The 23122-nt window shown below is 45.6% G+C and overlaps 1 protein-coding gene across 1 annotated transcript in view; it reads left to right on the forward strand.

Annotated features, from left to right (window-relative positions):
- Positions 1 to 4724: 4724 nt before the first annotated feature.
- GNA13 (G protein subunit alpha 13) overlaps positions 4725 to 23122 on the forward strand; it is a 29615-nt gene continuing 11217 nt past the window's right edge. Inside the window, exons 1-2 of the mRNA XM_064728433.1 lie at positions 4725 to 5057; positions 7269 to 7495. Of these exons, the coding sequence (XP_064584503.1) occupies positions 4775 to 5057; positions 7269 to 7495 (510 nt within the window). The 5' untranslated portion in view covers positions 4725 to 4774. The remainder of the gene's footprint in view (positions 5058 to 7268; positions 7496 to 23122) is intronic.

Raw genomic sequence — 23122 nt, forward strand, 5'->3', positions numbered from 1 at the left:
AGCTCTTCAGCCTCGCTGAGCTCCAAAGATTCCGATAATTTTAAATCCTTCCGATCCCCCAAACACCCCCTCACAGGTCAGGTGTGGGTTTTTTCTATTTCTAGTCTTCTCTGACAAGCTATGATAAAGCTTATGGATATTCCTGTATTATAAAGCTACTTTTTGTAATTTCCACAAGATGTCCAAGGTAAATTCAGCTTTATTAACACTTAATAAAGAGAGGTGGCTGTGAGTGACCCAGAGCACCAAACATATGAACTGAGATTTCACCTGTGCCCAGGTGAACCACCCCAGTTAATGCTCTTGGCAGATCTGCCACATGAAGCACGAGGCATTTAAATCAGATTATAGAGGCTTGTCTAGGGCAGACACTCCTGGGCCTCTAATCACAAAACCTACACTTGTGGCAAGCAAAGAATTCTCCAGTCCTTGGCACAGCCTGGCTGGCTGATGTGTGAATTTGTTGGTCAAGAAAACAAGGGACTTGAACAGCAGGGAAAGTGGTGGAGGGCACCAGCAGCAGCCATGCAGGCTCCTTCCAGATTTGTGACTTCCCACGTTCACCCTGGCCTTTCTGCTCCCCAGATAACGCAGAAAGACATTCCCTGGGGAGTCCCTTTAACCTCCTGTTTTGGATGGTAAATGCAGTGGTATTTACGTAGCTGCAAGTTTCCATGGGTGTTCTACCCCACACAGAGGGTGAATGATGCTGTAGTGGAAATACAAACATCACATCACATCACATCACATCATCACATTACCACATCACATCACATCATCACATCATCACATTACCACATCACATCACAGGGCAATGCTGAGTGTCCATGGGCTCTCCAGAGCCCACAGATCCCTGCCAGCTTCTCACACAGAGCGTGTCCAGGCTGGGGAAATTCTGCTGAAAGTTGGATTTTATCCCTCTGGTCTCTCTGTGCAGCCCCACAAGCTGTGATTGCTCTCAACAGATCCACCCTCAATTCTCCAGAGTTCCTCCTGTGGAAAGCGCTGCCGAGGGAATCCCCCCCTGTCTTTCAAAGGTCACATTTCCTACGTGGTTGCCCCTTTTTCACACATCAGAAAGTTGAATCATCCAACACAAAAGGCATGTGGTGAGTAAGCCACCTTTCTATGTAAGGAAGCTGGGGACGCCCTGAGGGGAAGGAAGGGGTAACGTAAGTGAAGCAAGTGACAAGTGGGGGCTCGGTTTTAGCACGCAGTTCCTTCCAGGAAGATTTCAAAGCAGTTTGCCAAAAATAAAAATAAAAATGTGTGAACTGTGGCATAGAGAGAGGCGTGACTTGAGCTCAGCTCTGCCAGCACGGCAATGGTTAAAGGAATATCTCCAGAGTCCATTGTCCTGCCTGGTGGGGCACAAGCACTGAAAATGAGAAGTTTCCTCAGCAGCCTCATGGGAAGAGCTGCGAGCACAAACGGGCAGCATTTGTTTCCCGTCATTCCCGGGCTTTCCAGGAAAGCCGAGGAAAGCAGTGGCAAAGAGGAAGGAAAAAAGCCAGGCAGAGAAAGACCTTGTGCACCCTGCCTCAGAGATGAAGCCTGGCTGTGCGCTGGGAGGATGCAGCTGGCCTCACAGCTGAGCTGGGTGATGCTGAGCCCTCTCCAGGGAACGCGGACATGCAGGGCAGGAACAGCCCCCGGGCAGGGCAGGAACAGCCCTTCCAACAGGGCAGGAACAGCCCCTGCACAGGTCAGCACACAGAGAGATCCAGGCTGCTGGGCCAGCACACAGAAATGGAGCTTTGGAGAGCTCCTCACTGAAGGGGAGAGCAAAAAAGCAAAAGGAAGGTCAAGAACTCCCCAGCACCGACTCGATTGTAGAAACTCAGGAGTCCTCTGCAGCTAGGGAGGTGAGATGAGGGTTGAGTCAAATATCTTAAAACTTCATTTTAAAACTGAGACCAGAGCTCAGGAATGACTGGCTTCCACATCTGTACCAAGAGCACCAGGATGTGCTCCTTGTATTAATTTTACACCACATCCTGTTCTCCTACAAGAAATGCTTTTTTTTTTTTTTTTCTTTCTGGTAAGGCCCTGTGAAATAATTCCCATGCAGTTTATCTCTGTATGGGACCAACCTAAGGTGAGAACACTGACACACATATCAGAACACTGATGCCCCTTTCAGAACACTGATGCCCATTTCAGAATACTGACACCCATTTCAGAACACTGATGCCCATTTCAGATCACTGACACCCATTTCAGAACACTACTGCCCATTTCAGATTTTGAAGGTCATTCCAGTTGGGGCCAAGTGGCATTTCCTTGTTCTAAACTCACCTCACAGTTTTCACGTTTGTTTCTTCCTTTTTCTATGTTATGATTAATGTTTGGGGAAAAAGCAGAAAGAGATTGAGAGGAAAACTCAGTAGATATCAAAGACTAGGAGATGTAAGGAGAGACAAATGTTTAATGCAATCTTTGAAACCAGAACCAGAGTTAGGATGAGGGGACAGTGTTGAGCTGCACCAGAGGAGCTTTATGCTGCACTATGATGGTGTAACTGATGGTAGTTAATTTATTAAACAAATGATTGAAAGAACAGCAGTGCTTAGGGCTGGGTGGAATGAAGTGTGGGATCTTCAGTCCTTGGGATTTTCAGTCCTTGCAGGTTCCTCAGCCCATGAGTTGTTCTACCCCTCACATGCAGGGTTACCATTGAAAATAAGTCTTTGCTCCCTTAACTCAGTATCAGAAAAGGAGTCCCGCTCTGCTTTGCTCACTGTGCCTCGGAGAGCTCGGCCCCAGGCTGTTTGCTGCCCTGCAGCACCGGGGAGCTCTTCTCAGCCAGGCAGAGAGGAAGGACGTGCCGATTTTTCCAAGTGTTTTAACAAAACGATTCTCTTTCTGCAGCGAGGACAAAACCTGCTTAGCTGGCAAGCACCATCCTGCCCCCCTGCCCCGGGGCTGACCTGCCCGAGCCGCAGCTTCCCCGCAGCCACAGGGCTCATTTCCATGGAATCTCAGAGTCCCAGATTGGTTAAAATTAGAAGGGACCTCCCAAAATCATCCAGGCTGACCCCCCTGCCTGAGCAGGGTCATCCAGGAACGGGTCCAGGTGTGTTTGGAAGTCTCCAGAGAGGGAGCAGACTCCACAGTCTCCCTGGGCAGCTGTTCCAAGGTTCTGCCCCCTCCATGGAAAGCTCTTCCTCATGTTGAAGTGGAACTTCTCGTGTTTTAGTTTGTGGTCATTGCTCCTCATCCTGTCACTAGGTACCACTGAAGAATCTGGGACCATCATCTTGGTCCCAGATTGAAGATATTTATATGCATTATATATATATCTCCCGTATATATCATTTTATATATATATATATATATATGTATGTATCCCATTGGAGACATTTATATGCATTAATGAGATCTCCTCTCATCTTCACTCCTAAACATACTCATGAGAAGCTAGGGACAGGGACAGGGGCAGGGGCAGGGCAGGGACAGGGACAGGGACAGGGACAGGGACAGGGACAGGGACAGGGCAGGGACAGGGACAGGAGTGGCTGTGTCAGTCCCTGTGTCCTGTTCTGGGCCCCTCAGTTCAGGAAGAAGATTCAAAGGCTGGAGCATGTCTGGAGAAGGGAATGGAGCTGGGAAGGGGCTGGAGCACCAGGAGCTGCTGAGGGAACAACATTGAGCTGCTCATGGGGAGGTTGGGATTGGACATTATGGTAAATTTCTTCATAGAAAGTGTAATTAGACATTGGAATGGACTGCCCAGAGATGTGGTGGAGACACCCTGGAGGTGCTCAAGAAAAGCCTGGATGTGGCAATTGGTGCCATGGTCCAGTTGGCAAAGAGGTGATTAGCCACAGATTGGGCTGGATGATCTGAGAGATCTTTTCCAACCTAATTGATTGTGTTTCTATGATTTAGTTTCTTCTGCCTGTCTACAGTGAGAGGACCGGTGGACATGGCCTCAAGATGAGACATGGAGGATTCAGATTAGATTAGGGAAAAAAAAAAATTACTGTTAGGGTGGTCTGGCATTGGAAGGGGCTGCCCAGGAGGGTGATGGAGTCACCATCCCTGATGGTATTTGAGAAACATCCGGACCTGGTGCTGGGTGATGTGGTTTTGTGGGTGCTGGGTTGATGGCTGGATTTGATCTTAAAGGTCTCTTCCAAACCTTTATGACTCCATGAAGTCATTCTCCACCTTAACTTTATTTCCCATTACAAAGCACGTTAAAATTATAATCATGTGCATCTATAAACCTTTAACTCCATTACACAGCAGCACTCTGTTCCTGAATGTTCTTTCACTGTGTTTCCTCGTGAGCAGCCAGGAAGAACAGAAAGGCTTCAGAAATACTCCAGAAAGGCACAGCCTGCATCTCCTCCGGGAACGGTGCTGAAAAATCCCAATTTCAAGCTCAAGTTCAAAGCGACTCGGAGCATTTCTTGAGGAAAAGGCAGAGTATTACAAGTAAATTGTCAGTCCGGTTAAAAAGCGCTCTGCTTGCTATAGATCAAGGAGCGTCCGGACAAGGCTGTGAGGCACCTCCTGAGGAACGGAGTGGGGTGTGCAGGGCCAGGGGTCGGGCCGGCGGCTCCCGGAGTCCCTGAGGGCGACCCGCTGCCCTACAGCTCCCGCCATTTCCCGTCAGGGGCCAGGGAGGGGGCGGAGCCGGCACTGTGGGCGGGGCGCGCTCTCGTCACGCGCCGGGCGTGGCGGGGCGCGCAGGCGCGGTGCGGGGCGCGCGCGGCGCTGGGCGGCGGGCGGGCGGGCGCTCCCCTCGCTGGCAGCGCTCGCTAAGATGGCGGATTTCCTGCCGTCCCGCTCCGCGCTGTCCGGCTGCTTCCCCGGCTGCCTCCTCACCAGCGGCGAGGCCGAGCAGCAGCGCAAGTCCAAGGAGATCGACAAGTGCCTCAACCGCGAGAAAACCTACGTGAAGCGCCTCGTCAAGATCCTGCTGCTGGGCGCGGGCGAGAGCGGCAAGTCCACCTTCCTCAAGCAGATGCGAATCATCCACGGGCAGGACTGGGACCGCGCGGCCCGCGAGGAGTTCCGCGCCACCATCTACAGCAACGTGATCAAGGGTGGGTGAGGGCGGCGGGCACGGGCCGCCCTGCGAGCGCCGGGCCCGGCCGGGCCGGGGCGGGGAGAGGCGGCTCGGGCGGGTCCCGCGGGCCGGGGGAGCCGCGGGGCCGCCGCCTCCTCCCGCGCTGTCCCGGCGCCGGAGCCTCCCCCGGGGCCAGTTCGCAGCCCCTCCGCGCCCGCGGCGCTGTCACCGCGCTGCCCGGGTGCGGCCCGCGGGGCGGCTCCGGCCCCGGGAGCAGCGGTTTGAGCCCCGGAGGTGCCGGGCTCTGCCTCTGGAGTGAGGCCAGAGAAGGGCAGCGGAGCTGGGGAAGGGGCTGGAGCGCAAGGGGCGGCTGAGGGAGCTGGGGGGGCTCAGCCTGAAGAACAGGACGCTCAGGGGTGATCTTATCGCTCTCTATTGAAAGGACGTTGTAGCCAGGTGGGGTCGGGCTGTGCTCCCAGGGAATCTGAGATAGGATGAGGGGACAGTGTTAAGCTGCACCAGAGGAGCTTTATGCTGGATATCAGGAAGAATTTCTTCACTTCAGACACGGGAATGGGCTGTCCAGGGAGGTGGTGGAGTCACTGTCGCTGGAGGTAGCACTTAATGGCAAGGCTGGTTGACAAGGTGGTGTTCGGTCATAGGTTGGACTGAATGATCTCAGAGGTCTTTTCCAATCTAATTGATTCCGTGATTCTGTGATTTCCTGGTAGTGCGAGTGCAGTAATGAGCGGTAATGGATGGGGGAAAGATGCACCTGGAAGTGCATGAGGAGGAGCCCAGCCCTGTGTGCTTTCAGTTTTTCTGCAGTGGAGGAATCGCTGCCGTTGTGTTGGAAACTGGGCTGACACATCAATTAACTGCAGCCCGCAGGCAGAGCCTCTCTCATAGATGCTTTGCCAAAACCTCCACACATGGTTTAGGGGAGTAGTGGACGCTTGATTTCACTGCTGTCATCCTGACTTCATTGGTCATCCTCACTCATTTTCTCTCTTATCTAAATTGCTCCTTGGATTTTCAGTTTGGACTGTGTAATAGTTGGACAAAATCTTAATGTGGTTTCTCAAAACAGCAAAGTGTTGCCAGACTCAGCCCCTGAAAATCCAGCAATTCTCAAAGAGAGTTGTTTTACAAACCTGCTGATGAATCAAGCCTGGAAAAACTGTTGATAGCAATAGAAGGCAGGAGAAATCACACACGTGTATCTCAACCCGGTTAAAGTTTGCACGTATCTCAACCAGGTTAAAGTTTATTGTTAAAGCTACTTGCTACTCTGTGAAGGTATACACGTAGGAACTGCACATCTGTCTGGGAGGCTGTTCTCCTGCTGTCACAGATAGATTTGACAGTTACCTGCCTTTGACAGAGAGAAAAACCATGGAAAGGGGATGAACCTTGACAAAACACCTTTGCACTGAATGAGTGTGTTACTGAACAGTCATTTGTTGCCACATCTTAATTTCCTTATATCTCTTCCTATGCCTTTACAGTTGCTTATTCCTTCTGGAATTTTATTTTTAGTTTTTCATCAGTTTAGTACTAGAAATCATTTCTCTGCATTTACCTTGTCATATGAGCACAGTGAGTTTTTATATTTTTCAGAAGGACTTTAAAAAGAAGTTTAAAATACTCTTTTTCTTCTAGAGAATATTTACCAGAACAACCACCAAAGTGCAGGAAGGCCTTTAGGTGATGTTATTCCTCTACACTTAAGTTATAGAAACATACTTTTAGCAAGTGCAATGATTTTAATACATGTCTTAATCTCTTTGAAAATATTCAAGACAATGATGGAAATACTGTCAGTGATAGAGATTCTTTGTATAATTTGATATAACTGGTTACCAAGTTGAGAAGAACAAAAAAATGTAGAGAACCTTAAGAAATGAGGTGCTTTAACATATTTTGAAATAAAGTTTTAAGTGTACTTTGTACTCAAGCCAAGTGGAAGAGTTTTGTAGCACAGGTTGGATAAAGTTAGTAATTAAAAACAACGTTTTTTCAGGAATTGAGTTTGGACTATGGGGATAATCCTGTTATGATGTTGTTGAGGTAGCAGATCTGGGCTTTGCTGTTAGCTGTAAGTGCAGTGGTTTGGGTCAGTTTTTGGGACACTGTGGGTGGATGTTCCCGTTGAGCTTTGTGCAGAGCGCGTGCATTGTTCCTCTGTGGCCTGATGAAACAGGAGATGCTGAGAAACTGCTCACAGCGCCTTTCCTTGTCACTGCAGGTGTGCGAGTCCTGGTGGACGCCAGGGAGAAGCTGCACATCCCCTGGGGGGACCCTGCCAACCAGAGCAACGGGGACAAGGTGATGGCCTTCGACACGCGCGCCGTCACCGTGGTGCAGGGCATGGTGGAGACCAGCGTCTTTCTGGACTACCTGCCTGCCATCCGCGCCCTGTGGGCAGACAGCGGCATCCAGCACGCCTATGACAGGCGCAGGGAGTTCCAGCTGGTAAGATTTGCCTCTCAGTGCCTCAAAGTGTGATTCTGTTCCTGCCTTGCTTCTCTGTCAAACGCCGGCCCAGCCGCTTCCGTGCGTGTTTTTGGGTGGTTGGTTGGCTGTTACTCTGTGGTGTTGCACACAGCTGCATTTAGCTACTTCCCCCCTCCTTTTTTAATAGTAATAAAAGAGATTCTGACGTAATTGGCCTCATTTCATATGTGGGAAAGCTGAGGTATTGAGGGCTTTTAAGTTTTGTAACAAAGCTGGTCCCTGCACAGTATTTTTACTATATGATTATTACCACCCTTTTATTAACTGCTGCATCAACTTTACCAAGCCAAGCAAAAAAAAATGGTTTGTCAAAAAAAGACAGGCTTTATAGTAATGTGATTTTTAAAGAAAAGATATGCATGGGTTAATGAGAAGAATTTAAAAACCACTCCCTTCTCTATTCCAGTTTGAGCAATCTAGCAAACATTCCCTCTGTATACTTCCTGTTTAATTTTGAATGTCTGTGTTAATACTCATGTAACGAGATTTTTGTTGCATTGAAGTGCTGTGCTTCAATGTAGCAAAATGGATTGGAAATATAATGAACTACACAATTTTATTTTAGTGGGGTAGAGATGGAGTACACAATTCTGTAGGGGGTTGGAAAGGAAAAAGAAACCTCTTGATTCTTGAGCAGCAGCTTGAACTTTGTGTGACAGCTGAACTCCCTTTGCTCCATTCCCATGCAAATGCTGCAAAAAGAAATGAAAAATTTTGAGTTAAATTTGATTGTTGTTTCAGAGACTTGTGTATGCCAGTGGCATAGGGTTTTGTGGGGGTGGGGGTTGAGAACCTTAAAATAGATTAAATCTTTTCTGGTAGGTCTCTCAAACATGAGTGGCTTTGTGTTTTTATGTCTTAAAAATAACCTTTGTGTTAGTGTGAATCCAAACAATAGCTCATGATGTCTCCTGTTGAGCTGTTATGAATGGTTGTGTAATCACAGGCTGACTTAAAGAGGTTGTGTAAATATTCTATAAATATGGATTGTCCTGATCACGGAATGCCTTCTGCAGATTGCAGACTGGGCAGGTGCTGCAGTGCCCTATCACCTGCCCAGCCCTGGGCTCAGCTCTGTAAATAAGTTCCTAAGCAGACCTGGTGCTCCTTGAGTTTCACCTTCAAGTGATCATAAAAGAGTAATTGCTCTTCTGTAGTCAAGATTCTGGTGCAGATGTGATTTCTAGTGCTGTAATTGCTGTGCTGGAGGGATCTGCTTAAAATCTGTTCAATAAAACAGTTTTGTCTTCGATGAAACATGTTGGGTGACTTGGGGCTGTGTAGCAAAGGGAAGGGAGCAATTACTGTTCTGTCATCTTGAGGCCCTGGGAAGTGGCTTCTTTCCATAACTGAAACATGTGCAGAGTTTCACTTTGAGTGGGTTGTGAAGAGGGTAGTGAAGAATTTGTTCTTCTGAACCTTATACAAAGAAAGCTTTTGCTTTCTTCTGTAAATCCCTAAATCTGTTCATTTATCTGCAAAAATATATATTTATCATGTTGTGCTTTAGGTAAAACTCAGGAATATTTTTAAGTGCTCTTAATAGTTCAGTACTATCCTAATAATTTTGGAAAGCATGATAACTGCTTTATTTATTCTTATATTACTTTATTTCCTAAATCCTTTCAAAATCTCAGCTGGACATATTTATGCCAAGTTATAAACATGAAAGAGAAAAAAAAAAAAGAGGCAGCTGAATGATGTCATTGTGTGGAGTGCAGGCACTGTGATCTGTGCTGGCCGAGCATGAAGTCTCAGTTTTACCCCAGAGCTCCGTGTGGGCACAGAGCAGAGGGAAGCTCCTGCAGCAGTGTGGGTTCTTGCTGTGGCTGAGGGAGAGCTCAGAGGGTTCCTGTGCTGTGACAGGAGGGACACAAATGGTTAAGGAGGGAGTGCCAGGCGTGTCCCGGAAGGTGGGAGGGACACAGACACTTCAGGCGTGTCAGTACTGACTCTTGAGTGAAGGCTCCAGACTGAAAACTTTTAACACTCTAGAATGGGGAAGAAGAGGAAAATACTGTTCTGCTTCCAGTTTAGCTGCTTGTGGCAAAAAAAAAATATGATGGGAGATAGCAGCAGTGATGAGATGAGTAGGAGAGAGGGAAAAGTGGCACTAAAAATGATATAAAATTCTGGGACTGACGTAGTAGAGGAGCATTATTGGGCTGGATCTGCTCTAACTGCTTTTCAGACTGAAAAACGTGGCTCATGCTAAGAGAGCACAGGCAGAAACAGTGGGAAGTGTTTGCCATGGGAATAGGACACTCTGGGACAGAGGTAGAGGTGAGCAAATGGGAAATGGAGCAGTGATGGGTAAGGAGTGAAAAATGTCCAAATTTACATAAATTCTGGAAAAAATGCAGCAAGAATGTGTAGTGTAGAAGCCATTTGTAGCCTGGGTAGAGAAAAAAAGGTTTAAAATTGAGATTTCTGCAAGAATATGGTTAAAACATCAACACACAGACACATTTGTGAGGGCTTGTAAAGCTTCTCTTGCTTTTTTGTTTTCCTCCAGGATCTTTTACTGATGATGTTGGGAGCCTAAGGAAACAATGAGATCTTTTTATAGCAGCAAAAAAAAAAAGAACTTGGTTGTATTTTAATGGAATTAGGAATCAGCATTTCCATGTCTAGTTCACTGGAGTGTCCTTCCTCATTTTGTTAACTCAAGTGGTCATGGGATGGCCAATATGATTTATTTCCCTTGGTATAAAAATAGGGGCCTTCTGGCCACTAGCAGCAGCATTTATGAAAATTCATTAGGTCATGCTTGTGTAGTGCTTTAAAGCTGGAAAAGCTAATTACAGCTTAGTGCAATATGTGGCACTTCAGTGCTTCCCAGGTGGTTGATGTTATAATCCCTCACATTTTATTACAAAGCAGCCTCATCCAGGTGCTTGTTCTGGAACTCACACTGGAGGTTCTGGTCATCCTCAGGCTCCTCTCCTGCATCCCCCAGGCTTGTTTCTCCTCTGGCCTCTCAGGAGGGTGGCAGGGCTGAGTTACAGATTGATCTGAATCAGCCCAACACCTGACACCTCATTAACATTTCACATTTCCCCTCAGTGCTTGGTTTCCGGTAAAAATCTGAAGTGACTTGGATAAACAGAGCCACTCTGTCCCTTCTGCAGCACGCAGGCTGACTTACCTGGGCATGTCCTGCCTCTTCTGTTTGTGCTGCTGAGCTTTCAGAGTGTGCTGGGAGGGTTTGCTGAGCAGCCTTTGGTGCTGGGAGCACTGAGCAGGGCCCTTGTGAGTGAGAGTACCCTTGAGCTTCCCTCTCATGTCAGGCATTTCTTGAGCTTGCAGTGAGAGCTGTTAACAGAGAAGCATTTGGGAGTATTCTCCAGGAGCCTCATTGTTCTCTGAGAATGGAAGAGTGTGATGAGAGCCTCAGATGTGTGATAAGCTTTGAATGTGTTCAGTGTTCCTTCTTGTTGAAGGTAACTTTTGGGTGGGTTTTGATCTTTGCTACCAGCAGTTGTTGATCTTCAGACAGATATTTATTGCCCTACTTGCAGTGGAAGTGGATGTTGGGTATTTTAAAGGCAGAAAGCTGCAGAGATGTGAGATTCATGTGAGATGCCACTTTATTTTTGTCCATATTTGCACAGAGCTGCAGGCACAGGTGATACAATAAGGATTCTAGGATATGCACTCACCTCTGGATCACAACTTTTTCTGTGACATTTCTGCAAGTGCTAGATCAGATTATAGAGGACAGGAAAAGGCGTGTTCTGCTTGAATTACACTGATAGCTCTGCAGCAGCCTCCATGTAGCATTTTTCTTTTGCAGACAAGTATTTTTGGCAAGTATTGATCAGTTTACTGGGAGATTGTATTGTATTTTGTCTTATTGTCCTTGGATTTTTCAAGGTTCTGTCTGAATATTAGTGGGGCTGTTGTACACACAAGAATATTAATTAAGCTCTACTGGAAGGATGAGGCCTGAAATGGATACTGGAGAATATTAGGAAAGTTTATTGTGATTTCAACACATCCTGAAATGTGCCTGATTATAGAGGCTGATCCTGCAGAGGTCAGTTGTGTGTGAAGTTTCCAGATGTTGAGGTTTTCCCCGTTTGGAGGGTGGATTCCCATCTTAGGGGACAGCAGTGAGGTCAGTGCACAAATCCCTCTGAAGTCACAAGTGTAGAGCTGCAAAAAGTGTCTTACCTGTCATTGATGGGAGTGTCCACACTCTGTTTGTGCCAGTGGCTTTCAGAAGCCTTTCAGCAGCTTGTGTTGGTTTTCCTCCAGTGTTCATCTCTTCACCCTCCCCACACTCCTGTATTGGGAAGTGGGCATGGATTGCCCTTGGATCTCCTCCTGCATCTGGGGCTGGGTGTTCAGTGCTCCCACTCTGCTTGGAGGGTGCAGGAGTTGCTTCCACTGGCACCTGACTGAGTGCATGAACTGTTCTGAGACTGACAGGAGACTCCTCATTTCAGACATGAGATCCTGTCACCCAGCATTTCTCTGAACATTGACTGTTTGGGCATTTAATAATCACATAATTTAGAGTTTATTGGAATACAGTGTTGCAATTACACTGACTGTTGCTTCAGTTTCTATGTGGAAACCCAGAAAGTTGCTGCTTTACATATGTTGAAGGATGAACAGTTTTTTCCTTTTCTCTAATGATTACTCTGCCAAACATCAGATTTAAGGGTGGCCTGTGTACAGTGAGCAATGACTCCTTAAAGCCCTTGGAAAAGTCTCCTTGCCATCCCATGGTCTTCAGGTGAAAACATTTATCAAACATTGTTGCTATAAATATGGCAAGAAAAGTGCTTTACAAATTTATACTTTAAAATGAGCCATTCAAATCCTCAAAAGAGACTTGGATTTTTTGAAGAAGTGCTGTTTTTCCAGCCCCAATGACAAGATAATGAGTTGGCATTAATTAGACTCCTTATAGGGATTAACTCTGGAGTCAGCAATAGAGGCTTGAGTGTCCTTACTCCAGATTTGTGACCAAAAACCCTCCAGTGTGTGCCAGTGCTTTGGTATTGGGGATTGACTGTAATATTTCAGTCAAGCTGAGTGATCTTCAGGTGAATTATACTAATTTAGCACAAAATGCCTTTTTTATCCTTTTCCAAATTGGGATTAGGATTTATTTCAGCCTCTGAGAGCTGAAATGCTGTTTCTGGGACTGCCTTCCCACCACTCTTCCTTTCCTGCCTGCTGACTTTTCTTGTTAGCAGCAAAATACTGAAGTGTTTGGAGAGTGGGCTGGTCTTTATTTCCAGTTGGTGCTGGTCTGCTTTTAATGGGGAACCTCTTTGCTGTATTTTTTTCAGGATGTTGCTATATTTATTTTTTTATATTTTTATTTTTTGTTGCTATTAAGCACAAATGTGGTTCTGGACTTGAGAGATCTTTCAGCAGGAGCTGTCTAGGTGTGGACATGTTGTGCCTGAATCAGGATGATCTTCCAGTCAGGAATGAATTCCTTTGGAGTCCTGTGTGCTGCACTTGCCTTGTGCAAGCCTTGTTTTAGTGCAGTCTCTCAGGATGGAATTCTTAATTCAAACCCAATCCAGGTACTGACTGACCTGCTCTAGTGGAAGGGTCCCTGCCCATGGCAGCAGGCTGGAACAAAGGGATTTTTAAGGTCCCTTCCACCCCGAACCATTCTGGGGTTCTGTGATCAGTTTATGGGGAGCCACTGCTTTCAAAATGCAGACTTGCCCAATGCAGTGTGGGAGCAGAGGGATGTGTGCTTATATATATTCCTTCTCCAGCAAGCTGTGTCCTGTTGATAGTCATGTGCCTTGGTTTCCTAAACATTCTATTGCAGAAGGCTGGAAGGTGACCTACTTCTTGCAAAAAAATGGGAATTCTATAACCAAGCAGTGGTTAAATATAAATATAATATAATATAAAATACAAATGCCCTTCTGAATATGAATATTCACATCTTGAGCGTGTGAACCTCTTCTCAGCAGGTTGGTTTGAATCTCTGCAAACGTGTTAGAGGAGCTTTTGCTGCTTTGCTGTGCAGCGTGAGCTGAGCCCTCGGTGCAGGCGTTTATTGCACGCTCATTTCCGTGCTCTGCTCACTGCAAGGTGCTGCATGTTGGTACCTGCAGAGCTGCCTCCTCACAACCTTTGGAATTTACCCAGCGCTGGCTGCACCCTCTGGGTCCATGCAGAGCCGACTTCCTGAGCACAAACCCTGCACAGTCCCTGTGTGGTGTCAGCAGAGCTGTGGGTAAGTGCAGTGTCATCTTCCCTGCCTGTGCTCTGCACCTGAGGCAGCACAGAGAGGGAGCTTTTCATGTGTAAATATGGAATCCTTCAGGAGAGGCACTGCTGGTTTGTGCTGCTGATCCCTGATTTGAGTTTGCCAGCCTTAGAGGCTGCTGAAGTCTGCTCTCACCAAGCACACACCACACCTCAGTTCTGCTTGCTGGCTGTTTTGTCTTGATTGTCCCAGATTTCAGTTCTTGAATGCTTTGATATCTTCTGAATTCAGGCTGCACCTTTTACACAGAGCCAGCAAAGGAGTAGCAAACTGCAGCTTGTGGCTGAGGAAGTTGCTTAAGAAAATGTGAGAAAACCAAATGCAGCTGACCTCAGTGACTGCGTCAGAAAAGCAAGAGAATAACTGCAGTTGTGGGAAAGCAAGATAATCTCTGTGCCAGCATTGTGTCTGCTGGCACTTTCCTTTGCTAAGGAGCTGAATTACCAAATTCACTTGAGAAGTTTGAGGGTGCAGAACCTGCCCTTGTACAGAATAACAAGGTGCATGCTCACAGTGCTGATGGAGGCTGCCTGATACCAAGTGGTATCTTGTATTACTCTGGAATATGAAGCCTTTATTTATATCTTAAAGGTGAATAAATGAGTCATAGAACATTATATTAGTGAACTTGGCAGCCTCAAACTGTAAATAAAATGTGTTTAATTCAAATAAAAATCTGAATAATCCCAGAGACTAGCACTTATATTTTATCCCAGAGCTGCCTGATGGGTTGATTTTAAGTAGTGATAAAGAAAATGTTTGAGTCCATCAGCAGCTAAAAAAGTCCTAAATTACTTCCTGTGTCTTAGCTTGCGTGTCTGCATCAACAAGAAACATCAGGTGATAGAGCTGGAAAAGTTGAGGGATTTTAAGTACAGAAAGCACCCTGAATTATCATCACAGCAACTGACAACAGCAACTTCAGAAAAGAATATTTCTGAGCAGTAATAGGGAGTGAGCTGCCTTTTACAGCCCTCAGTTCACTGTACAATGTTGCACACCTCTCCATCATAGTCATTAAATTTTTTTCTGCCCTAAATTTCTTTTCCTTCAGAGTCTCCTCAGTTAATAAGTGAAATATCACTCTCCTCTTCAGAGACTTAACCAAGGAACTGAAAAGCCCCCAAATTCTTTTTATGGCTCAAGGATACAGCAATGTGTAATACCACAAGGGTTTCTGTTTCTTTTTCCTTTGTTTAAAGATGCTGGGGAAATAATTTTAGACAAAATGCTGGGATCTCTGCAGCCAGCCTGGGAGCACTTCTCTCTTTGGGCACATGATGATAAAATATCACCCACTGGTGACCAAATCAAGAGGATGCAGAATTTCCAGGGGGGGAAACAGTGCACTGGTACCACTTGTATTTCAAAATAGCTACACAGAATTGTGGGAAAAAAAAGCAGGGTGATTACTAAAATTTTACAAGTGAGTGCTATTTGGACTCTTAAATATAGTTGTTCTAGTAATTAATTTCTATTTCTTTCTAGTTTTAGTTAATTCATAGTATGAAATTCTACAAGGGACATGAAATGTTTTCAGCCTCTTGCTGCTGTTTAGGGAGTCTTGTGTACTTCACTGTTACTTTAGACACAACTTTTAGTAGTTTTTAAAATCAATATTCAGCTGATGGTACAGGTAGATCTTTCCCTAGACCCAGTGAATTATCACAGGATCCTGTCAGCTTGGAAGGAGAGCTGGTTTGTGAGTGCATCACTGGCTGCAAACAGAAATACCAGAACTTAATTGAAATGGATTCTTCTAATTGAGACAGAGGAAGGAACTAAAAAGCATTTGGTCATCTGGATTTCTCATGAGGCTGAAATAGGAACCAAATGTACTTTAAAACTGAATCCTAGAGAAGTGCATTGGGATCCAGTTCAGGGCTCTGATTTTGAAATGTTGTGATTTAGTGCAGAGTTTATGCAATAATGGACTTTTCAAGCATCCTCAAGTTCAGTATGGCCAGTTTTAGTGCTGATCCGTTTCCACATGCCAAATATTTGTCATGTTTTTGGGAGCCTGTGCTGGTCTTGTACAGCTTGGAAGCCAGGAAAGCTCTGAATGATGGATGGCAGATTTGCAGACTCACCAGTGCTCCAGCATTGGATGAAATGCAGTTGGAGTTACAAACACATGAAGTCATGGAGCCAGTGGGTCAGTGCTCTGAAAGAAGAGCAAATGTTTACAGTCTGCTTCCAGCCTGGTTTGTGTGCAAAACATCTGAGGTTTAGAGAGATGCTGCCCACAGTGTAAATAGGGACTGGGAGGTGGCAGTTTCTCCTTGCTCAGTGTGTGTTTTCATAGGATTTCTAGGGCTGTGTGTTCTTGGAGGATTGATTTCATCAATGAAATTTGAAAATCTGCAAGGTATTGGTGTCTTCCCTAAAGTAAACTCTGTGGAAGAAGAGTTTGGGTTGTAAATTCTTAGGGAGGGAGTAAAAAGACCTTTGAAGAAACAAAGTTCACCTGATCCTTGCTTTCATGGATTAATTTCTGTTCAGAAATTTCTGTTTCATGGATTAATTTCTGGCAAGCCTTTTGGTTGGATGCTCTGGGTCTGTGGTTGCCCATGTGTTCCTCAACCTCTCTCTGATCTCCAGAAGGGGCTGAACAACCTGGAGTTTGCTTCCTGTTTGATGGTGATCCTGAGGAAAACCATGGAATCTCAGAAAGCTTTGGGATGGAGGAACCTGAAGGCTCATCTTGTTCCTCTGCCAACCTTCCACTGCCCCAGGGTGCCCCAGGCTCTGGCCATTCCTGGCATGGGCCAGCTGGGCCAGGACCTACCAGGGAACAATTTCTTCGCTCCAGGATCGATGCTGTGGACTCTGAGGGTTTTGAATTGTTGGAAGGAGTCTCAGCTGTCTCTAGAATATGTCACAGCCTGGTTTCCAAGCACTCTTTCAGAATTAGAAATACAATAGCAGAATTAATACAATAGCAGAATTCCCGGTGTGGAGAAATTGTAGTTTTGGAGGCTTTAGTGGAATGCTGTTGCCTACCTAAAAGCTGTAGTGACTTTGCATATTTTTGAGTAATTAAGAATTCAGCAATTAAATTCCACCAGGAGAGGGGAGGGATACCTACCTAAGAAAACTGAAATGGATTTCTTCCCTCTTAGGAAAGTAATTGAAAACTGGAACAGTTTGCTCTGCGGTATACTGGTATGCAGATTAACTGCTTTTTACAGTTCAATCATGTTTTAATTAATTTAATTGGAGTGGCATGGTATGTATGAAACTGTGTAAATGCTGTGCTGATGGGAGACAACCTGTGTGAGTTGTGAGTGTGGCACTTTGAAGGGAGAGCCCTGCTGGATGGGTGCTGATGCTGGAGCCTTGGTTGGAGTGTTGAATTGCAGGCTGGCTTGGTGACATCCTGGCAGATGTCCCCAGCCTGCAGGGGCTGCCAGGCTGTCAGTGCAGGCCTCAGGTTGGCGTGCTCTGTCTCCCTCCATTTGTTATCCACATTTTGAGAATTATGGATTAATTGGATTACACTAAATAGGGGATAATAGATTAAAGGGATATTATTGGGTTAAACCCCTTCTTAAACCCCTTCACCTTTCTTTGTTAATGCTGTTATGCAAGATAAAAATGTCACTCATGAAATAAACTTGGGCTGACTCCTCTCGTGGTGCTTTTGGAGTGGAGCACCCTCCAGCCAAAGTGATCCAGCTGCTGCAAACAGAATTCTGCTCTGCCACCAACAGGTTTCACAAAAGATGGCTTCCGTGAGTCAGGACTTGAACCTTTCCTGTTTTTAGGGCAGATACTGAGTTTGTGGGACCAAACACGAGGCAGGTTTCACTTCTACCCCGCGTGACGCAGTTCTGGTGGCTCTGAAAAGGCAAACCCAGCTCGAGCTGCACTCAGCCAGCGCTGAAAAGGGGAAATGGGGCTGAGCTCTGAGAGCTGGCCCGAGCTGTGACGCATTTGTGATGGGGATTGATGAGCAGCAGCATTATTTTGTACTCAGCAACTGGGTCTGAACTCTCTGTTCTTGCAGAGAAACAGGAATTAATCCCAATGTGCTGAGTTTTATCTCTGGAAATGGGCAGATCAGGTTTAAGTGACTATTCAAATTGTGGACTGGAGAGAAAGAAGCTGGGAGATGTGAGATGTGTGGTCTTGACACGCACTGTGTGTGCCTCAGCCTTGAGAGACTCTGCTGCTGTGCTTCCCTTCCCTTGGTTACTTCAGCCTGTCCCTTCCTTCCCAGACACTCCCAACTCACACATAGACAAAAATCAGTTTCCCTTTTTGCACTCTGAGATCAGCTAATGAAGCACCATGACCCAGCTTGTGCTGCAGATCCTGGCCCAGCCCTTGGGAGGCTGCTCCATTCATGCTGAGAGAGGAGCTGGGAGCTGTGTGGTTTGGCACACACTGCCTGTGCTTCAGCCTCTAGGAGCCACTGTGCTGTGTCCCTTTGGTGGGTGAACAGACTGAATCTCCTGGGAGGTTCTGCTTTGTCACTTCAGCTTGTCCCTTCCTTCCCAGACACTCCAAACTCCCAAAACTCACTTTCCCTTTTTGCACTCAGATCAGTTCATGAACCACCACGACCCCAGCTTGTAGCAGATCCTGGCCCAGCCCTTGTGAGGCTGCTCCATTGTGCTCCCACAGGCAGCAGTGCCATTTCCCACCAGTTTGCCCTTTGCTTTTGGGGAGTTTGGGATTCATTTCACATGGAACACTTGGCTGCTCTGCACATGGCCACAGTAATGCTCGTGTGGGCTTAAATGGGGACTGCTGTGCTTTGGCCATAATTAACACTGAGAAAGGAAACTCTCACAGGGAAGTGTGTTTTGTGTTAGTGCACACTCAGATATTTTGACCCCAATTTTCAAATATTTTGACCCCAATTTTCAATTTTGAAAGTAAATACACTACTGCTTACCTGGACTTTTTTCCCCAAATACCTTCAGCATCATTATTAAAAATTAGTTATTGTGTATACTTATTGTAAACTTCCAGAATGCTGCTGATACTGCTTGAATGTAAAATCAAGTGGCAATTCAGAAATAAATTGTTTCCCATCACTTTAGGAGAGACCAGTCAAGTTGCTGGATTGCTGCTGTAAAACAGGGAAAGTATATTTTTAAAGTTTAGTTCCTTGAGTAAACAGGTTATAGGTATGAATTGGGGAAGTTTTGTCCTGGTCTATTGATTGGGGCGTCTTTAAAAGAGGAATCCTCTTCAAAAAGCACTGGGAGAAGTGACTGCAAAGAGAAATTTCAGAAATCTGAAAGCTGTGAAGGAACCAAGATTGTTTCATTTACCTCTGAGTGTGAGACCAGCAAAAGAGACCAAAGCAGCTGAATGTCGTGACATGAGACTTGGCTGAAGCTGTTGCTCTAACAATTAAGGCAGTTGTGGATTTGAGCTCATTAATGTAATTAGGATATGCATTCATGGCATAAATGGATCATCTGGAGCATCTCCCTCCTTTGTGCAATGCCAGGATGTTCTGTTTGGGTGGAGGAGGTTGTGCCCTGTGATCTCCCTTCCTCTGGGAGTCTGCAGTGATGGATTGGATGGAAATGTTTCTCCATTCATTATCCCTCTGTTTATTACTGGCATTTCAGGAGACAGCTGCTGAACCTTCAGTGGCAGCACTATTGATTTCTACTCAGTCTTCTTTTAAATCAGCTTAGGGTGGGGTGCAAGGAAAAAAGGTTGCTACAGATTCTTTCCTTTGCCCAAATCCTCAGATATGGATTTTCCTGGATTAAGCCCCTAACAGAAAAACACCCTGTACATAATGAAGTGTGTGCTATAAACATTACTAGGATGCTGAAAAATGCAGAATTTTCAGACTCTGCTTATGTCTCCATCATCTTCCTTCAAGCTGATTCTCCAGAGTTATGGATGGTTTGGTTTTGCATATTTAGGCATGTACACACCAGCCTAAAAACACTGCAATTACCTTTCTTATTCTAAACTAGGCTTGTAAAAAAGCTTATTTCTGGTGGTGTTCTTGTTTCTAGTGTTTTTGTGGGTTTTTAATTAAATAAAATAGGAAATATTTGTTTCTCTATTTCAAGAAATTCAAGTAAGGTCAGGAAGAGAAAATGTTTGGTGGTTCTTAGAGTTCTAATATGGAGCTACTAAGTTATATCTCCTATTTTCCTAAAGTATCACATTTATTATTTCAGACACTTAATAAGCCCTGTCAGTTCAGTATGTTCCACTGAACTTGCAGCCAAACCTAGATGGTTTGATAAATTGTTTCTTTCTTTAAACCTTGTGATGACTAAATCTTTATTTGATGCTTTTTCTCTATCTCTTTTTTCTTTTTTAAGCAATTGCTAGTGGAAAAAATGCAATGCCGCTGATCCCCTTGAAGAGCTAAAAAGCCATTTGGCTATGCTGAGGTTTCAACAAATCATCTTTAGATTGCTGACATTGTTTTCATGGAAACCAAATAAATTGGTGCTTCCTGGGTTTAAAAGATGTGTTCATCTAGTGTGTATTTCATGTAGGTTTTTTTTTTTCTTCCTCCCCAGAAATATTTTTGTGGTTACTTTGCTTTAGGCAGTAACCAGAGAGTGATCTCTGTGCTGTGTTTTGCTTAGAAAAGATGCTTGTGCTGGTTTACAGCAGGTGTTGGCCTACAGCTAAATATCACCTCTGCTTTGGAAAAAGTATGAATTTGTAAAATGTCTTAGTAAAAAGAATGAATTCTAGAACTGGAGATATATATATATATATATATAATGCAGAGTTGTGGGGAAGCTGTTGTGTCAGTCACCTTGATAGGAGTAAGATTTCAGTTTTGTTGTACATTGATGGTGAAGGGGCTTGGCTCCCTCAGGGAGGATCACAGGAGACACAGGCTGGTTTGACTCAAACCTTGCTGAAAATGGAATAGTTGACAGTTATGAATAAAGTTACTTAACAGTCAACTTCCTGTGGTTTGCATGCATTTCTGAATCAGGAGGAGGCTGCAGGGCCACAGCTGAGATGTGTATATTCCATCTGAACAAAACAGGGCATCTTTCTCAAGCTTCAAAAGGGACTGCTTAAAAATCCAATACTCTGATACAATTTCATAAAGTTTAAAACTGTAACTCCAGAGGGCCTTTGGAGCTGATGTGTGGGTTCATTCTGCTCTATTGGGGTGTGATCAAGAAATTTGCTTATTGCAGTACCTCAGTATTCATTTGAGATGAATTTCAGATTCATTGAGATGCCCAACCTGTGCTGGATTTTGTCCTTGTGTTGGCATCTTTGGGCTGTGCTTGAGGTGCAGGGAATGAGTTGGGCTCCAGGGCATGGCTGGTTCCTGCAGGGTCACTGCAGCTTTCAGAGATTTGCATTTCCAAACTGCTCAACTGTACAAATGACTTCAGAGGGTTCATCTGCATTTGAAAAAGAAAATTCACATGGGGGTGATGTGAGGCTGTCACACAGAGCCATGGGATGCTGCCACTGTCCCAGCTTGCTCCAGTGTCCAGCCTGGCCCTGAGCATTCCCAGGGCTGCAGCATCCACAGCTCTGGGCAACTTGTGCCAGTGCCACAGAATCCTCAGAGGAAAGAATTTCTTCCTAATAACCAATCTAAACCTTCTTTCTGTCACTGTGAACCCATTCCTCCATGTCCTCTCACTGCAGACCTTTGTAAATAGTTTTTCCATCTTTCCTTTGGGTACTGAAGGCCACAGTCAGGTGACCCCAAAGTCTTCCCTTTTCCAGGCTGCACATTCCCAATTCTGTCAGCCTTTCCTCGTAGGAGAGGTTCTCCATCTCTGTAATCAACTTGGTGGCCTCCTCTGGCCTCCTTCCAACGGGTCAAGGTCCTTCCTGTCCTGAGGACATCTCTGTATTTTTAGCTAATCTTTAAATTTCCGTCCTATGTACTCACAGAACGTGGGTGTGAAGACATCAGGAGTGTAATGGAGAACTGTGGGGGTTTTCATGGGGGCAGATCCTTCAGTTTTCTCATTTCTGGCTCGATTTTGCCCTTGGTGTGGCTCCTTTGTGGTGTGACACCACAGCCTGATTGCTGAGCAGCCTCGTGGCAGGGCTGGACATGGTGAGCCACACAGGCATTAGTGGCACACAGTGGGGAAACCCAGTTTCTTTTTTCTAGTCATCTTGGGTAAACCAGAGAGTTTGCAGTTTGTCAGAAAGGAAATTTTAGGTGACAGCTGTTGAACACAGCTGTTTAAATCTGGTCACTGTCATGGATTTACTGAGTGGGATCTGGTTCTCTGTCTACCAGGAAAAAGCAGCCTGACACAGAAGCTGCCTTTGGGGCTGCTGTTGTGCAGGGATGTGAATGGGTCCTTTTCGAACTGATTTTTAAAAATAGGTGGCATTAAAGCTTTCCTCAGTTGTTGTGTGCTGAGTTTTTCAATGTGTTTCTCTTCATTATTGGATAAAATAAAAAACTTCACATTTTGGGAAGGGATTAAAGCTTGGCTGCTTTGTAATGCTGCCTCTTTGAAGCTTGTTTAAATGGGTCAGAACTCTCTGGTTCTCCAGTGGTGCGTTCTGATAAAGATCTGGTCAGTGAGGTAGTTGGCTCTTCAGGAGTGTCTGCAGTTAGCAGAGCTCAGCCTGCTGATAGCAACATGTCCAGGGCAGACAGAAAATTACCACTGGTCAGGGCCCTGGCTTGTGGCTGGAGTGGGATGGGAGAGGAGATGATGAGTTTGAAGCTGTTCTAGGTGTTTCATTGGTATGCAGGTAAAAAACAGTGAATGAGCAATTCTATCCCTGGTTGCAGGGCTGAGTCATGTGCACAGCCCTTGCTGTCTGAACAGATTTTTATGAGGGGAGAGCCCAAGCCCTGAGCCCACGGTGTGGAGGAGGGAAGCTGGAATGTCTCAGCTTAATGAGCTGATGGATTTAATAGTTCAGTCTCTTCAGCTTCAGCCTGGCCACCTCGATGTCTGTGTGCCACTGACTGTGACAGGTGACAGCCCAGAGGTGGAGCTGCCATCTCAGTGCTCCCTGAGGGACTCTGTGTTGGATGGGTGGCTCTGGAGCGTTGCTGTCGCTGCAGGCCTGTGCATTTTGCATTTGTGATTTCAGGAAATCCCCTCTTTTGGAAAGCTGCCTGTGGGGATGTTTTGTGACCTTTCCAGGCTGTGGTTTGCTTGTCTGCTCCAAGTGCTCTGTGCATTGCAGTAGCTGCAAGCCCTGGGACTTAAAGGAGAGGGAGAGGTTGGAACTTCCACATTAACTGCAGAGTTAATGCTCCTTTAGGGAGTAGGTATTGCTGTAAGTTGTATAAAAAGCTGTCTGAGATTAAAATGCATGTTTGTATGCACACACACACAAGTTCAGCCTCTGAGGCCCAGGTATTCCAGAGTAAATAC

Source organism: Zonotrichia leucophrys, chromosome 18 (assembly GCF_028769735.1).
Source record: "Zonotrichia leucophrys gambelii isolate GWCS_2022_RI chromosome 18, RI_Zleu_2.0, whole genome shotgun sequence".
Classification (NCBI taxonomy): Eukaryota; Metazoa; Chordata; class Aves; order Passeriformes; family Passerellidae; genus Zonotrichia; species Zonotrichia leucophrys.